This window comes from Thalassophryne amazonica, chromosome 16 (genome assembly GCF_902500255.1).
Source record: "Thalassophryne amazonica chromosome 16, fThaAma1.1, whole genome shotgun sequence".
Classification (NCBI taxonomy): domain Eukaryota; kingdom Metazoa; phylum Chordata; class Actinopteri; order Batrachoidiformes; family Batrachoididae; genus Thalassophryne; species Thalassophryne amazonica.
In genome coordinates, this window is record NC_047118.1 from 88,914,324 (window position 1) to 88,931,558 (window position 17,235).

Here is a 17,235-nt window from a genome sequence, read left to right on the forward strand (position 1 = left end):
CGTTTTGACTTCCGGATCACCTACCACCCCGGGACTAAGAACCAAAGATCTGACGCCTTGTCCCGGGTCCTCGAAGAGGAGGTCAAGACCGAGCTGTCAGATCCTCCGGAACCCATCATACCCGAGTCCACTATCGTGGCCACCCTCACCTGAGACGTGGAGAAGACCATCCGGGAGGCCCTGGCACGAAGCCCAGACCCGGGAACAGGCGCGAAGAACTGCTTATACGTCCCACCAGAGGCCAGAGCTGCAGTCCTGGACTTCTGTCATGGTTCCAAGCTTTCCTGTCACCCGGGGGTGCGAAGAACCGTGGCAGTGGTCCGGCAGCGCTTCTGGTGGGCCTCCATGGAAGCCGACGTCCCGGAGTATGTCCAGGCCTGCACCACCTGCGCCAGGGGCAAAGTGGACCATTCGAGGACTCAAGGTCTACTACAACTGCTTCCAGTGCCTCATCGCCCCTGGTTACACATAGGCCTGGACTTTGTCACGGGTCTCCCGCCGTCCGAGGGCATGACGACCATCCTCACGATAGTGGACTGATTCTCCAAGGCGGCCCACTTTGTGGCCCTCCCGAAGCTCCCAACGGCCCAGGAGACTGCAGACCTCCTGGTCCACCATGTCGTACGTCTGCATGGGACACCAACTGACATTGTCTCTGATCGTGGTCCTCAGTTCTCCTTTCAGGTCTGGAGGAGTTTCTGCAGAGAACTGGGGGCCACCGTGAGTCTCTCGTCCGGGTATCACCCTCAGACGAATGGACAGGCAGAGCGGGCTAACCAAGAGCTCGAGCAGGCCCTCCGCTGTGTGACATCCACGCACCCGGCGGCCTGGAGTGACCATCTGGCCTGGATCGAGTATGCTCATAACAGCCAAGTGTCCTCTGCCACCGGCCTCTCCCCGTTTGAGGTGTGTCTGGGCTACCAGCCCCCATTATTTCCAATGGTGGATGGAGAGGTCTGTGTGGTGTGGAGCACCACCCGTTCTGCCCTGGAGAAGGCCCGGACGAGGGCCAAGGCCCATGCAGACCGCTGGCGTTCCCCTGCATACCAGCCCAGGCAGGAGGTGTGGCTGTCAACTAAGGACATTCCCCTGCAGGTGGACTCCCCCAAACTGAAGGACAGATTCATCGGGCCATTCAAGATCATCAAAGTCCTCAGTCCGGCCGCCGTGAGGCTCCAACTCCCAGCTTCAGGGCGGATCCTCCCTGTCTTTCACGTTTCCAGGATCAAACCACACCACACCTCTCCCCTCTGCACTCCCGGACCGGCACCGCCTCCTGCCCGGATCATCGATGGGGAGCCGGCATGGACGGTTCGCCGACTCCTGGACGTCCGTCGACGGGGCCGGGGGTTCCAGTATTTGGTGGACTGGGTGGGGTATGGACCTGAAGAACGCTCCTGGGTGAAGAGGAGCTTCATCCTGGACCCGGCCCTCCTGGCCGACTTCTATGCCCGACACACCGACAAGCCTGGTCGGGCGCAAGGAGGTGCCCTTTGAGGGGGGGGTCCTGTTGTGTGGGCCGCTGAAGAGGAGGTACTGCTGGCCTACCACCAGATGGCGCCCTGCCTGAAGTGCGGGCTTCAGGCACGAGAGGGCGCAGCCGCCACATCAGAGCAGCAGGGAGTGACAGGTGCCACTCATTTTCATTCAGCCATCCCATAAAGCCGGACAGCATCTCAACCTCGCTGCCGAGATATCATCTACCATCGAAGGTAAACTCTCAGCCATCTTTTGTGCCTTCCGCAGCTAAGCTGGTAGTAGTAACGTTTCTTTACTTCTAAGCTTGGAGCTGTTAAATTGTGACTTTGAGTTTGCAGACTTAGCCAAGTGGAAATCGTGGGGGATCCGGCTCTACACTAGACAGACGTCTTCTATCCTCGAGCCTGCCCGCAAGTCACCTTTATACATTGACAGTATTCCAAATTCTGCAATTGTCTGTATTTCGTTGTGCACATTTCACAACAGAAAGTGTTATACTTTTGGCTCATCCATTGTCCGTTCATTTGCGGCCCCTGTTGTGGGTCCGTGTCACTACACTTTCCCAACAGGCAGAGCCTTCAGCTTTCAGGCTCCTCTCCTGTGGAACCAGCTCCCAATTCAGATCAGGGAGACAGACACCCTCTCTACTTTTAAGATTAGGCTTAAAACTTTCCTTTTTGCTAAAGCTTACAGTTAGGGCTGGATCAGGTGACCCTGAACCATCCCTTAGTTATGCTATATATATATATATATATATATATATATATATATATATATATATATATATATACACAGTGGTAGGCACAGTTCCGATAATCCGATAACAGATAATTATCGAAGATAAGTTTTCATAATCAGATTATCTTTTTAAATAACTATAAAAACCATTATCGTTCTATTATCTTCCGCTAAATCTTTGTCTGATAACTTTTAGACCGATAACGTAGTAAACACAGCTGAACAGCAACAAACATTTTTAAAATTTAAAATCAGTTGAGCAATTACCTGTTAAAAGTTTCATAACAAACATAGTTCTACCCCATGCAAATAGAAGAGAGCTGCTTCAAGGAGAAACTGCTCTATCCGCTGGCAAAAAAAAAAAAAAAAAAAAAACAACTGGTCACACACAAAAGGAAAAAAAAAACATTTCCTTTAACACCATACATGCTGGCAATATCACGCAAGTCATCCAGAGGCATACATTTTTAACTTATGGTTTAAAATTACTGTCATGTCTGAAGTTTTAAAAAGTGAAAATATCAGATATATGTTTTAGTTTTAAAATAATGCGCTAATTTTTAAGGTTTTAGTGTACACATGCTGTGCCCAGCAGTGCATTATGGGTAGGATAGGGTAATCTCAGTACGTTCACGACAGGACAAATGCATTTCAGACACTATGTTCAGGCTCCACGAACAACAGCATTAAACTCTAGTGCCTAAAACTCTCATGAATATATTATCTGGGTTTATAGACATTGTTATTGTATTTGCATTTATTAAATTCCACGCATCTTAAATGTAGCAGACACGGATTATCTGGAATTTTGTTTTGGCAAGTGTTCACTGTCTCTACTGCCATCTCCTGGCCAGTAGTGTTCATGGCAGTTCATGGCAGTATTTGTCCTGAAGCTGGGCAGACACTGTATGATATTTTTAATCACTGTAGTTGGTTTCAGTTCAAACTGTACCACAGAATCGCACGGTGTAAAAGTTCAGTGTGCATGATTTATGTTCTCACACACATTGTACGTTCAAAAACCACACATCGGACTTGTGTTTCCAGAAGCAAAATGTAAGCTTTTTTTTTTCCAAACGTAATTTACAAAAACCTTCGATGGGAGACATCGGTGCAATTAATTCAGGTAAAGAGTGCAGAATAAGAGGGCTTCTTAAAGAAAAATTAACAGGTCTGTGAGAGACAGAATTCTTCCTGGTTGGTAGGTGTTCAAATACTTATTTGCAGCAGTAACATACAAATAGATTATTAAAAAAATCATACATTGTGATTTCCGGATTTTTTTTTTTTTTTTTTTTTTTTTTTTTTTTTTTTTAGATTATGTCTCTCACAGTGGACATGCACCTAAGATGAAGATTTCAGACCCCTCCATGATTTCTAAGTGGGAGAACTTGCAAAATCGCAGGCTGTTCAAATACTTATTTTCCTCACTATAATAATGGGGGGTATCACTGATGAAATTTGGTATAGTTTTTTGGATTGGTTTGCTATGTAGAATCTGTGATAGTTTGATCATTTCAATGCCTTTGTTGTGAAAAGGAATTTTCAAGAAAGATTTATTGTCATCTTTGGTTATTGTAGTTTTTTCCGTTTTTTGTAAACCTAACCTAAAGTTAGCTAAATCTTTTATGACAAGTGGAATATAGTTAGGTAATCTTTGTTTTGAAAATATAATATTAGCTAAAGCTGTTAGGATGCCAAGTTTTCGTTGTAGAACCGAAAAAATTAATATAAGTTCATGTACGAACCCAGGTCTATTGTAATTGTTAACTAGTTCTTTTAATCTAAGTTCTAAATCTATCTTTGTAGTTGCATGTTGTCTATTGCGCTTACCTGATCGTTTTTTCAACTTACGTTTTTTGTTAAAAATGTCCATATGACAATATTTTCCATATCTTTTTAGAAACATTACCTAGTTTTTTGACATTGTCATTAAGCTCATATGGATAAATTGTGGCTAGTTCTTTGTACCAGTATTCCTCCCTTTGTAATCATTTAGAGGCTAAACTAAAGCATTCACCCTCTGCCAAAAATACTTCCTCTATAGGCATAACCTCTATGTCATCTACATTATGACCATATGAGCAAAAGTGTTGGTATAAAAATAAATTACACATTTTATTAAGCCTCTGTCTATGGTTGTTCATTCTGCTCTTAAGAGTTTGGCTAGTTTCTCCTACATATTGGATACCACATTTTTTGCAGCTAATCAAGTAAATTATATTTTTTGTGTTGCATGTGTTCATGTTTGTTTCACGTGAGCTAACCTTGTATTGTCTACCTGTGGTGTGAATATTTGTATCGAACAGTAGTCTATGTTTGTGTGTGTGATTTTGGCCATTCTGTATGTCATTAGTTAATGTTGCAGAAGGGAATGTGGCTACGTGTGCATACGGCTGTGAATGTGGCAAAGGTTCAGCAGAGAGCTGTTGCGACACATGAGCCCATAGCACACATAAAAATTCAAAGATCCCCCATAGCACCCCAGAAAAATATCTCTGGAGGCGCCACTGGTCATCTTACAGAACATACTTAAGCTAGAGTCTGTGGGATCTGCTTCAATTACTGTTACGACTATCTGAAGAATACAGGATTACTGCACAGGGTGTAAGTCTACTGTCTTTTTTTTATTATTTTGGGGACGTTAACCTCCAGACTATCACTGCGTCCAGTTGGTGGCGGTAATGCTCCGTATAAGCTGGTTGCCAACCGCCATTATACACGAAGAAGAACGGCGCCTTGTCAGTTTTTCTCTTTTACTTCGTCATTCTGACAAATTATCACCTTCAAATAAGCACAACGACTGAAAAATGCCTTTGCCGGTTCAAGTCTTCAATTTTCAGGTAGGTGATTTCCAGAGACGTATTTTTCCAGTTGCTGTTTGCAGTGAATGTTTGTTGCTGATTACCGTAGCTTAAGTTAGCAGTTAGCTTTCTGCTGCTAAGTGTGAGAACATAAACAAATCCTCACGGTTAGCTGGTTTAACAGATCCTTACAGTTAAATGGTTTCATAAATCGTTGGTTAGCAGGTTCGACAGATCCTTAAAGTTAACTGGCTTAATAAATCTTCACTGTTCGCTGGTTTAAGAGATCCTCACGGCTAACTGGTTTAACAAATCCTCATGGTTAATTGGTTTAACAAATCCTCATGGTTAATTGGTTTAACAAATCCCCATGCTTAACTGGTTTAATATGAGCGAAGTGGTACAAGATCACTCATGGGACAGGGAGTCCCAAACAGGAAGTGCCAGATTTTGAGGACACAGTGAAACAGGAAATGTTAAATGTTGAGCACTTCCTGGATTGACACTTGCTCGCTCACTCTGTACAGGAATATCAGACCTCAGTTTTTTTGCAGGGCCCTCGTTAACACTCGGTCGGACCTGTCAACACCTCGGTCTGATATTGTCCTGTACAGACGTTGTGCTCAGATAATAATCCTTTAATATCAGCACATAAATCAAACCACTGTTTCTGCCCAGTTTAAAGGTTTCTTTTGACTCCTAAATGAAAAGTGAAGCTATATGGCAGGGGTGCCCAAGTTCAATCCTTGAGATGTACCTTCCTGACACTCTTAGTTGTCTCCCTGCTCCAACACACCTGAATCCAATGAAAGACTCGTTAGCAAGCTTTTAATGAGCCTGGGTTCAATTCCTACATCTGTCCTTTCCGTGTGGAGTTTGTGTGTTCTCCCGCGTTTGCGTGGGTTCTCTCTGGGTACTCCGGCTTCCTCCCACATCCGAAGACATGTGGGTTAGGTGGATTGGGAACTTTAAATTGTCTGGTGGTTTGCATGCGGGTGTGAATGTTTGTTTGTGTGTATGTGGCCCTGTAGCAGACTGCCGTTCTGTCCAGGGTGAACCCCTCCTTGTGCCCTATGACTGCTGGGATAGGCTCCAGCCCCCCACAACCCTTCATTGGACTAAGCGGTTGAAGATGAGTGATATATATATATATTATTTTGTTTCTGTTAAAGGTTAAACATGACAGATGCACATTATACAACTGTGTGTGTTCATTGACTATGCCCACTTATTTCAGTCGAGCGTCATGGAGGCTTTAGCCTAGCCTTCGCAGTCATGAGGCGAGATACACCGTGGGTAGGACGCCAGACTGTCACATGGACTCACAGAGACAAACACATTCACACCTGCCGCCAATTTGGACTCTTGAGTTCACCGAACCTGCATGTCTTTATAAGTGAGAGGAAGCCAGAGGACCCACAGGAAACCCACACAAACACATAGAGAACATGCAAACTCCACACAGAATGGACCAGATGGGAAGCGACCCCAGGAACTTGTGGCTGTGAGGCAACATTGTGAACCACTAAACCACCATGTTGCTCATTTGGTGTCTACACGATTCTTAAAGTTGGTGAGAGGTTCTACGGTGTGAGCTGTCTGAGTGCAGACTAACATGTGGCTCTTGTCTTCCAGGGGTCTGTGGAGCCCATGCAGATTGATGCGGATCCCCAGGAAGATCAACAGAATGCTCCAGACACCAACTATATCGTGGAGAATCCAACACTGGTAATGACTTAATGCACACATTCTTTAATGTGATGATTAGGGATAGGTATTGATTAGATTTGATCAATATCTATGCCGTTATCAGGTCAGATTCTTTATCGATTCCATTATCAATACCTCTTATAAATTTTCTGTCTAGGGTAAGCTAGGCTTTACAGGTTTTGTATGTCAGCAACATTTTATTGAGTCTTATAGTAAATAAATATGAAATTGGTCACTGGATCCATCTGTGAACATAAATAAAATCTGTACATGGTCACAGGATCTTTGATCTCTGAACATAAATAAAAATCAATAAAATCTCTGCATGGTCACTGGATTATGAGCTGTCTGAACATAAACAGAAATAAATAAAATCTGTACATGGTCACTGGATTATGAGATGTCTTAACATAAACAGAAATAAATAAAATCTGTACATGGTCACTGGATTATGAGATGTCTTAACATAAACAGAAATAAATAAAATCTGTACATGGTCACTGGATTATGAGATGTCTTAACATAAACAGAAATAAATAAAATCTGTACATGGTCACTGGATTATGAGATGTCTTAACATAAACAGAAATAAATAAAATCTGTACATGGTCACTGGATTATGAGATGTCTTAACATAAACAGAAATAAATAAAATCTGTACATGGTCACTGGATTATGAGATGTCTGAACATAAACAGAAATAAATAAAATCTGTACATGGTCACTGGATTATGAGATGTCTGAACATAAACAGAAATAAATAAAATCTGTACATGGTCACTGGATTATGAGATGTCTGAACATAAACAGAAATAAATAAAGTCTGTACATGGTCACTGGATTATGAGATGTCTGAACATAAACAGAAATAAATAAAGTCTGTACATGGTCACAGGATCCTAGATCTCTGAACAGAAATAAAAATCAATAAAATCGCGATTCTTATCAATCAATCAATCAATCAATTTTTTTATATAGCGCCAAATCACAACAAACAGTTGCCCCAAGGCGCTTTATATTGTAAGGCAAGGCCATACAATAATTATGTAAAACCCCAACGGTCAAAACGACCCCCTGTGAGCAAGCACTTGGCTACAGTGGGAAGGAAAAACTCCCTTTTAACAGGAAGAAACCTCCAGCAGAACCAGGCTCAGGGAGGGGCAGTCTTCTGCTGGGACTGGTTGGGGCTGAGGGAGAGAACCAGGAAAAAGACATGCTGTGGAGGGGAGCAGAGATCGATCACTAATGATTAAATGCAGAGTGGTGCATACAGAGCAAAAAGAGAAAGAAACAGTGCATCATGGGAAATCCCCAGCAGTCTACGTCTATAGCAGCATAACTAAGGGATGGTTCAGGGTCACCTGATCCAGCCCTAACTATAAGCTTTAGCAAAAAGGAAAGTTTTAAGCCTAATCTTAAAAGTAGAGAGGGTGTCTGTCTCCCTGATCTGAATTGGGAGCTGGTTCCACAGGAGAGGAGCCTGAAAGCTGAAGGCTCTGCCTCCCATTCTACTCTTACAAACCCTAGGAACTACAAGTAAGCCTGCAGTCTGAGAGCGAAGCGCTCTATTGGGGTGATATGGTACTACGAGGTCCCTAAGATAAGATGGGACCTGATTATTCAAAACCTTATAAGTAAGAAGAAGAATTTTAAATTCTATTCTAGAATTAACAGGAAGCCAATGAAGAGAGGCCAATATGGGTGAGATATGCTCTCTCCTTCTAGTCCCCGTCAGTACTCTAGCTGCAGCATTTTGAATTAACTGAAGGCTTTTTAGGGAACTTTTAGGACAACCTGATAATAATGAATTACAATAGTCCAGCCTAGAGGAAATAAATGCATGAATTAGTTTTTCAGCATCACTCTGAGACAAGACCTTTCTGATTTTAGAGGTATTGCGTAAATGCAAAAAAGCAGTCCTACATATTTGTTTAATATGCGCTTTGAATGACATATCCTGATCAAAAATGACTCCAAGATTTCTCACAGTATTACTAGAGGTCAGGGTAATGCCATCCAGAGTAAGGATCTGGTTAGACACCATGTTTCTAAGATTTGTGGGGCCAAGTACAATAACTTCAGTTTTATCTGAGTTTAAAAGCAGGAAATTAGAGGTCATCCATGTCTTTATGTCTGTAAGACAATCCTGCAGTTTAGCTAATTGGTGTGTGTCCTCTGGCTTCATGGGTAGATAAAGCTGGGTATCATCTGCGTAACAATGAAAATTTAAGCAATACCGTCTAATAATACTGCCTAAGGGAAGCATGTATAAAGTGAATAAAATTGGTCCTAGCACAGAACCTTGTGGAACTCCATAATTAACTTTAGTCTGTGAAGAAGATTCCCCATTTACATGAACAAATTGTAATCTATTAGACAAATATGATTCAAATCACCGCAGTGCCTTTAATACCTATGGCATGCTCTAATCTCTGTAATAAAATTTTATGGTCAACAGTATCAAAAGCAGCACTGAGGTCTAACAGAACAAGCACAGAGATGAGTCCACTGTCCGAGGCCATAAGAAGATCATTTGTAACCTTCACTAATGCTGTTTCTGTACTATGATGAATTCTAAAACCTGACTGAAACTCTTCAAATAGACCATTCCTCTGCAGATGATCAGTTAGCTGTTTTACAACTACCCTTTCAAGAATTTTTGAGAGAAAAGGAAGGTTGGAGATTGGCCTATAATTAGCTAAGATAGCTGGGTCAAGTGATGGCTTTTTAAGTAATGGTTTAATTACTGCCACCTTAAAAGCCTGTGGTACATAGCCAACTAACAAAGATAGATTGATCATATTTAAGATCGAAGCATTAAATAATGGTAGGGCTTCCTTGAGCAGCCTGGTAGGAATGGGGTCTAATAAACATGTTGATGGTTTGGATGAAGTAACTAATGAAAATAACTCAGACAGAACAATCGGAGAGAAAGAGTCTAACCAAATACCGGCATCACTGAAAGAAGCCAAAGATAACGATACGTCTTTGGGATGGTTATGAGTAATTTTTTTCTCTAATAGTTAAAATTTTGTTAGCAAAGAAAGTCATGAAGTCATTACTAGTTAAAGTTAATGGAATACTGAGCTCAATAGAGCTCTGACTCTTTGTCAGCCTGGCTACAGTGCTGAAAAGAAACCTGGGATTGTTCTTATTTTCTTCAATTAGTGATGAGTAGAAAGATGTCCTAGCTTTACGGAGGGCTTTTTTATAGAGCAACAGACTCTTTTTCCAGGCTAAGTGAAGATCTTCTAAATTAGTGAGACGCCATTTCCTCTCCAACTTAACGGGTTATCTGCTTTAAGCTGCGAGTTTGTGAGTTATACCACGGAGTCAGGCACTTCTGATTTAAAGCTCTCTTTTTTAGAGGAGCTACAGCATCCAAAGTTGTCTTCAATGAGGATGTAAAACTATTGACGAGATACTCTATCTCACTTACAGAGTTTAGGTAGCTACTCTGCACTGTGTTGGTATATGGCATTAGAGAACAAAAAGAAGGAATCATATCCTTAAACCTAGTTACAGCGCTTTCTGAAAGACTTCTAGTGTAATGAAACTTATTCCCCACTGCTGGGTAGTCCATCAGAGTAAATGTAAATGTTATTAAGAAATGATCAGACAGAAGGAAGTTTTCAGGGAATACTGTTACGTCTTCTATTTCCATACTATAAGTCAGAACAAGATCTAAGATATGATTAAAGTGGTGGGTGGACTCATTTACTTTTTGAGCAAAGCCAATAGAGTCTAATAATAGATTAAATGCAGTGTTGAGGCTGTCATTCTCAGCATCTGTGTGGATGTTAAAATCGCCCACTATAATTATCTTATCTGAGCTAAGCACTAAGTCAGACAAAAGGTCTGAAAATTCACAGAGAAACTCACAGTAACGACCAGGTGGACGATAGATAATAACAAATAAAACTGGTTTTTGGGACTTCCAATTTGGATGGACAAGACTAAGAGTCAAGCTTTCAAATGAATTAAAGCTCTGTCTGGGTTTTTGATTAATTAATAAGCTGGAATGGAAGATTGCTGCTAATCCTCCGCCCCGGCCCGTGCTACGAGCATTCTGACAGTTAGTGTGACTCGGGGGTGTTGACTCATTTAAACTAACATATTCATCCTGCTGTAACCAGGTTTCTGTAAGGCAGAATAAATCAATATGTTGATCAATTATTATATCATTTACCAACAGGGACTTAGAAGAGAGAGAGACCTAATGTTTAATAGACCACATTTAACTGTTTGTCTGTGGTGCAGTTGAAGGTGCTATATTATTTTTTCTTTTTGAATTTTTATGCTTAAATAGATTTTTGCTGGTTATTGGTAGTCTGGGAGCAGGCACCGTCTCTACGGGGATGGGGTAATGAGGGGATGGCAGGGGGAGAGAAGCTGCAGAGAGGTGTGTAAGACTACAACTCTGCTTCCTGGTCCCTACCCTGGATAGTCACGGTTTGGAGGATTTAAGAAAATTGGCCAGATTTCTAGAAATGAGAGCTGCTCCATCCAAAGTGGGATGGATGCCGTCTCTCCTAACAAGACCAGGTTTTCCCCAGAAGCTTTGCCAATTATCTATGAAGCCCACCTCGTTTTTTGGACACCACTCAGACAGCCAGCAATTCAAGGAGAACATGCGGCTAAACATGTCACTCCCGGTCCGATTGGGGAGGGGCCCAGAGAAAACTACAGAGTCCGACATTGTTTTTGCAAAGTTACACACCAATTTAATGTTAATTTTAGTGACCTCCGATTGGCGTAACCGGGTGTCATTACTGCCGACGTGAATTACAATCTTACCAAATTTACGCTTAGCCTTAGCCAGCAGTTTCAAATTTCCTTCAGTGTCGCCTGCTCTGGCCCCCGGAAGACAATTGACTATGGTTGCTGGTGTCGCTAACTTCACATTTCGCAAAACAGAGTCGCCAATAACCAGAGTTTGATCCTCGGCGGGTGTGTCATCGAGTGGGGAAAAACGGTTAGAGATGTGAACGGGTTGGCGGTGTACACGGGGCTTCTGTTTGGGGCTACGCTTCCTCCTCACAGTCACCCAGTCGGCCTGCTTTCCCGGCTGCTCGGGATCTGCCAGAGGGAAACTAACGGCGGCTAAGCTACCTTGGTCCGCACCGACTACAGGGGCCTGGCTAGCTGTAGGATTTTCCACGGTGCGGAGCCGAGTCTCCAATTCGCCCAGCCTGGCCTCCAAAGCTATGAATAAGCTACACTTATTACAAGTACCATTACTGCTAAAGGAGGCCGAGGAATAACTAAACATTTCACACCCAGAGCAGAAAAGTGCGGGAGAGACAGGAGAAGCCGCCATGCTAAATCGGCTAAGAGCTAGTAGCTATGCTAAGCTAGCAGATTCCTAAAAACACTCAAAGTGAATAATGTGTAAATAATTTAGAGGTGATTCAGCAGAAGGAGTGCTTTAGTTAAGGCACGTAAAGATTACACTGGGAAACAAATCGTAATCTAGATAACTAGATCAATCTAACTACGCAGATTAAACAGCTAACAGATACAGAAAAACACCGCTGTACTCCGGAACAGGAAGTGATACATTAAGATGCAAGTGATGTATTAAGATTCTGAATCGATCCAAAATGTCCAAGAATCGATTTTTTTAAAAAGCATTTTTTTAAAAACATTTTCTTGCTTACTCGCTGCGTGTACTGTTTGTCAGGCAACGACCTCCGTACTGCAGTTTCCCCGCTAGGGGCGGGTATGCTTCAAACATTCGTGAGCTGCAGCTTAGCATGGTGGACGAATAGCTAATTCAGCCAGCACCGTCTTCGCTGAAGGCACGTTTGGGCGCATTTTGGATTTCATTATTTGCCGCGTAAGAAGGAGCTTGACATGACTTATGTAGTGTGCAAAATCTGCAAAATGAAAGTCATGTTCTTCGGGAACATTTCAAATCCTCGAGCCCACATGCTACGCCATCACCTGGAGCTAAAAGAAGCAGAGCAGCGGTCTCTGCTAACTACTGACCAGCGCACACTCCATCACTTCACTAAACTGCCAGCCAAGTCTGAACAAGCAAAGCGGATAAGTAAATTTACATCTTTAGAATCACTTGATTAACCCCGTAAAGCTGCATTTTCTTAAACATAAATATTTTTTAAGTAATATAACTGTTTCTCAGAGCTCTTTCAAGCTTAGAGAAATATAGGTAATCCTGTAATTGGCGCCTTTGTTACAAAGAGTATTGATTGTGAATTGAGAATTGGGTTAATCGAAAATCGATTCTAAATCGAATCGCCACCCTAAGAATCGGTATTGAATTGAATCATGAGTTGTAAGATTCACATCCCTCATAAATAAAATCTGTACATGGTCACTGGATTAAGAGAGATTTAGACATGAATAGAAATAAACAAAATCTGTATTCGTTTCAGATGTTGAGACAAACTTAACTCCATAGACCCTGATTCTGCGCTGCACGTCATGATGTAATTCATAAAGAATGGAGGATGTCTCATTTTGGGGGAAAAAAACTGTTCTGGTCGGTTGTAGTTATATTACGTTTGGAAAGAGGTGCCATTTGATTTTAAAATGGCGATTTGCTTCTAAGTTAAAAATTCTGACTGAAATCTTTCCAACATTGGCAGATTATTATTATTATTTCCTTTACCTGAGCTTCAGTTTACCATCCGGCGAAGCAGGTCCAGCTCACGCCAGAGAACCATCGAACTCCAGTGTGGAACAGAACACAGTTCTCTTTTCTTCCCAGAGTCCTAGTTAGCGACTTTAATCAGCACAAAGGTGACTGACAATAAACATATTTGAATGGCTTTGGGGTAATGAAGAATTTGCGAACCCACTGCTTCTGACACTGCTTCGCAGCTTGTGTTGCCACCTGCTGCTTCACTTTGCAGCTTCTCAGAAACATCGGGCTCACAGTCAACGTAGAGAAATGGTCATTTTTCCTTTAACACACCCTCAAAAACAAAGGTCGCTCTGGCCTAATGTGAACTGAAGAACCGACAAGGGAATCGATAAGCAAAAAGGCTGCTGTTGTCAGTGGATCGAATCATTTCTTACTGATTCTGAACAGGAACCGGTTTTCAATGCACATCCCTAATAAAGAAAGTCCCTTCGGCTGCTCCCTTGTTTGCACTCGGGGTCGCCACAGCAAATCCAAGGTGGATCAGCATGTTGAATTGGCACAGCTTTTATGCTGGACTGCCCTTCCTGACGCAACTCCACATTACATGGAGAAATCAATCAATCAATCAACTTTTTTCTTATATAGCGCCAAATCACAACAAACAGTTGCCCCAAGGCGCTCCATATTGCAAGGCAAGGCCATACAATAACCATGAAAAACCCCAACGGTCAAAACGACCCCCTATGAGCAAGCACTTGGCCACAGTGGGAAGGAAAAACTCCCTTTTAACAGGAAGAAACCTCCAGCAGAACCAGGCTCAGGGAGGGGCAGTCTTCTGCTGAGACTGGTTGGGGCTGAGGGAAAGAACCAGGAAAAAGACATGCCGAGAAGGGGGGCAGAGATCGATCACTAATGATTAAATGCAGAGTGATGCATACGGAGCAAAAATAGAAAGAAACAATGCATCATGGGAACCCCCCCACAGTCTACGTCTAAAGCAACATAACCAAGGGATGGTCCAGGGTCACCCGATCCAGCCCTAACTATAAGCCTTAGCGAAAAGGAAAGTTTTAAGCCTAATCTTAAAAGTAGAGAGGGTATCTGTCTCCCTGATCTGAATTGGGAGCTGGTTCCACAGGAGAGGAGCCTGAAAGCTGAAGGCTCTGCCTCCCATTCTACTCTTACAAACCCTAGGAACTACAAGTAAGCCCGCAGTCTGAGCGCGAAGCGCTCTAATGGGGTAATATGGTACTACGAGGTCCCTAAGATAGGATGGGACCTGATTATTCAAAACCTTATAAGTAAGAAGAAGAATTTTAAATTCTATTCTAGAATTAACAGGAAGCCAATGAAGAGAGGCCAACACGGGTGAGATATGCTCTCTCCTGCTAGTCCCCGTCAGTACTCTAGCTGCAGCATTCTGAACCAACTGAAGGCTTTTTAGAGAACTTTTAGGACAACCTGATAATAATGAATTACAATAGTCCAGCCTAGAGGAAATAAATGCATGAATTAGTTTTTCAGCATCACTCTGAGACAAGACCTTTCTGATTTTAGAGATATTGCGTAAATGCAAAAAGGCAGTCCTACATATTTGTTTAATATGCGCTTTGAATGACATATCCTGATCAAAAATAACTCCAAGATTTCTCACAGTATTACTAGAGGTCAGGGTAATGCCATCCAGAGTAACGATCTGGTTAGACACCATGCTTCTAAGATTTGTGGGGCCAAGTACAATAACTTCAGTTTTATCTGAGTTTAAAAGCAGGAAATTAGAGGTCATCCATGTCTTTATGTCTGTAAGACAATCCTGCAGTTTAGCTAATTGGTGTGTATCCTCTGGCTTCATGGATAGATAAAGCTGGGTATCATCTGCGTAACAATGAAAATTTAAGCAATACCGTCTAATATTACTGCCCAAGGGAAGCATGTATAAAGTGAATAAAATTGGTCCTAGCTCAGAACCTTGTGGAACTCCATAATTAACTTTAGTCTGTGAAGAAGATTCCCCATTTACATGAACAAACTGTAATCTATTAGACAAATATGATTCAAACCACCGCAGCGCAGTGCCTTTAATACCTATGACATGCTCTAATCTCTGTAATAAAATTTTATGGTCAACAGTATCAAAAGCAGCACTGAGGTCCAACAGAACAAGCACAGAGATAAGTCCACTGTCCGAAGCCATAAGAAGATCATTTGTAACCTTCACTAATGCTGTTTCTGTACTATGATGAATTCTAAAACCTGACTGAAACTCTTCAAATAGACCATTCCTCTGCAGGTGATCAGTTAGCTGTTTTACAACTACCCTCTCAAGAATCTTTGAGAGAAAAGGAAGGTTGGAGATTGGCCTATAATTAGCTAAGATAGCTGGGTCAGGTGATGGCTTTTTAAGTAATGGTTTAATTACTGCCACCTTAAAGGCCTGTGGTACATAACCAACTAACAAAGATAGATTGATCATATTTAAGATTGAAGCATTAAATAATGGTAGGACTTCCTTGAGCAGCCTGGCAGGAATGGGGTCTAATAAGCATGTTGATGGTTTGGATGAAGTAACTAATGAAAATAACTCAGACAGAACAATCGGAGAGAAAGAGTCTAACCAAATACCGGCATCACTGAAAGCAGCCAAAGATAACGATACATCTTTGGGATGGTTATGAGTAATTTTTTCTCTAATAGTCAAAATTTTATTAGCAAAGAAAATCATGAAGTCATTACGAGTTATAGTTAAAGGAATACTCGGCTCAATAGAGCTCTGACTCTTTGTCAGCCATTAACCTGGGGTTGTTCTTATTTTCTTCAATTAGTGATGAGTAGAAAGATGTCCTAGCTTCACGGAGGGCTTTCTTATAGAGCAACAAACTCTTTTTCCAGGCTAAGTGAAGATCTTCTAAATTAGTGAGACGCCATTTCCTCTCCAACTTACGGGTTATCTGCTTTAAGCTACGAGTTTGTGAGTTATACCACGGAGTCAGACACTTCTGATTTAAAGCTCTCTTTTTCAGAGGAGCTACAGCATCCAAAGTTGTCTTCAATGAGGATGTAAAACTATTGACGAGATACTCTAGCTCCCTTACAGAGTTTAGGTAGCTACTCTGCTCTGTGTTGGTATATGACATTAGAGAACATAAAGAAGGAATCATATCCTTAAACCTAGTTACAGCGCTTTCTGAAAGACTTCTAGTGTAAATGTGGGATGATGGAAAAAATATCCCTCCCTTGTGGTATAAGACCTCAGCTGATGTGTCATCCATATGGACCACCCCCACAGGTTGGCCACCATAAGAGCCACAAATGAATTGCAAAGTTTACAGAATAGTGTGAAATACAGTTCCATTTCATCCCTCCTGACCGCCAGAGGGTGGTGCTGAAAGCACTGAATGATCCCTTTACACATGCACAGTTCGAGTAATAATACCAAAATGGTCACACCTGTGACACCACGGATGACAGTCACAGTGTATATAAGCATACGTCATCCGAGGCTCTGTCCCCTTTTTTCTTCTCATGCGCAGTTCGCTACTGTTGACGTCCGCCATTTTATGCTGAATATTTTTTGTGGTTTTGCCGTCATTGAACGCCCTTTTGCCTTTTCTTTTGGCAGGAGCAGCGTTTTTTGCCCTCCTGGGGCTGTAACGGTTCTTGTTACTGCGGTAAGTGTCTCTTTTATTCGCCATTATCGGTGACAGTAGTGTGTTCGCCCCCTCTCCCGGTATTGCGCGGGTATACAGACATACATATGCTGTTTAGTTTTTGCTATTACTGGTGACGGCAGCGTGAGTGCACCTTCTCCCGGTTTTGGGCCTATTTGTGTTTATAGCTACCGGTGTTGGCCTCCTTTTGTTGTTTCGTTTTTGCTACTACCGGTGACGGCAGCGT

General features: G+C 42.3%; 1 protein-coding gene across 2 annotated transcripts in view; it reads left to right on the top strand.

Annotated features, from left to right (window-relative positions):
* Positions 1–4,926: 4,926 nt before the first annotated feature.
* The window catches only part of gps1 (G protein pathway suppressor 1), an 85,133-nt gene continuing 72,824 nt past the window's right edge, over positions 4,927–17,235 (top strand). Inside the window, exons 1-2 of one of the 2 annotated variants that reach the window (XM_034190390.1) lie at positions 4,927–5,060; positions 6,657–6,749. In XM_034190390.1, the coding sequence (XP_034046281.1) occupies positions 5,028–5,060; positions 6,657–6,749 (126 nt within the window). In that variant the 5' untranslated portion in view covers positions 4,927–5,027. Of the gene's footprint in view, positions 5,061–6,650; positions 6,750–17,235 lie in introns of both variants that reach the window. The other variant, XM_034190391.1, reaches the window with a different exon arrangement.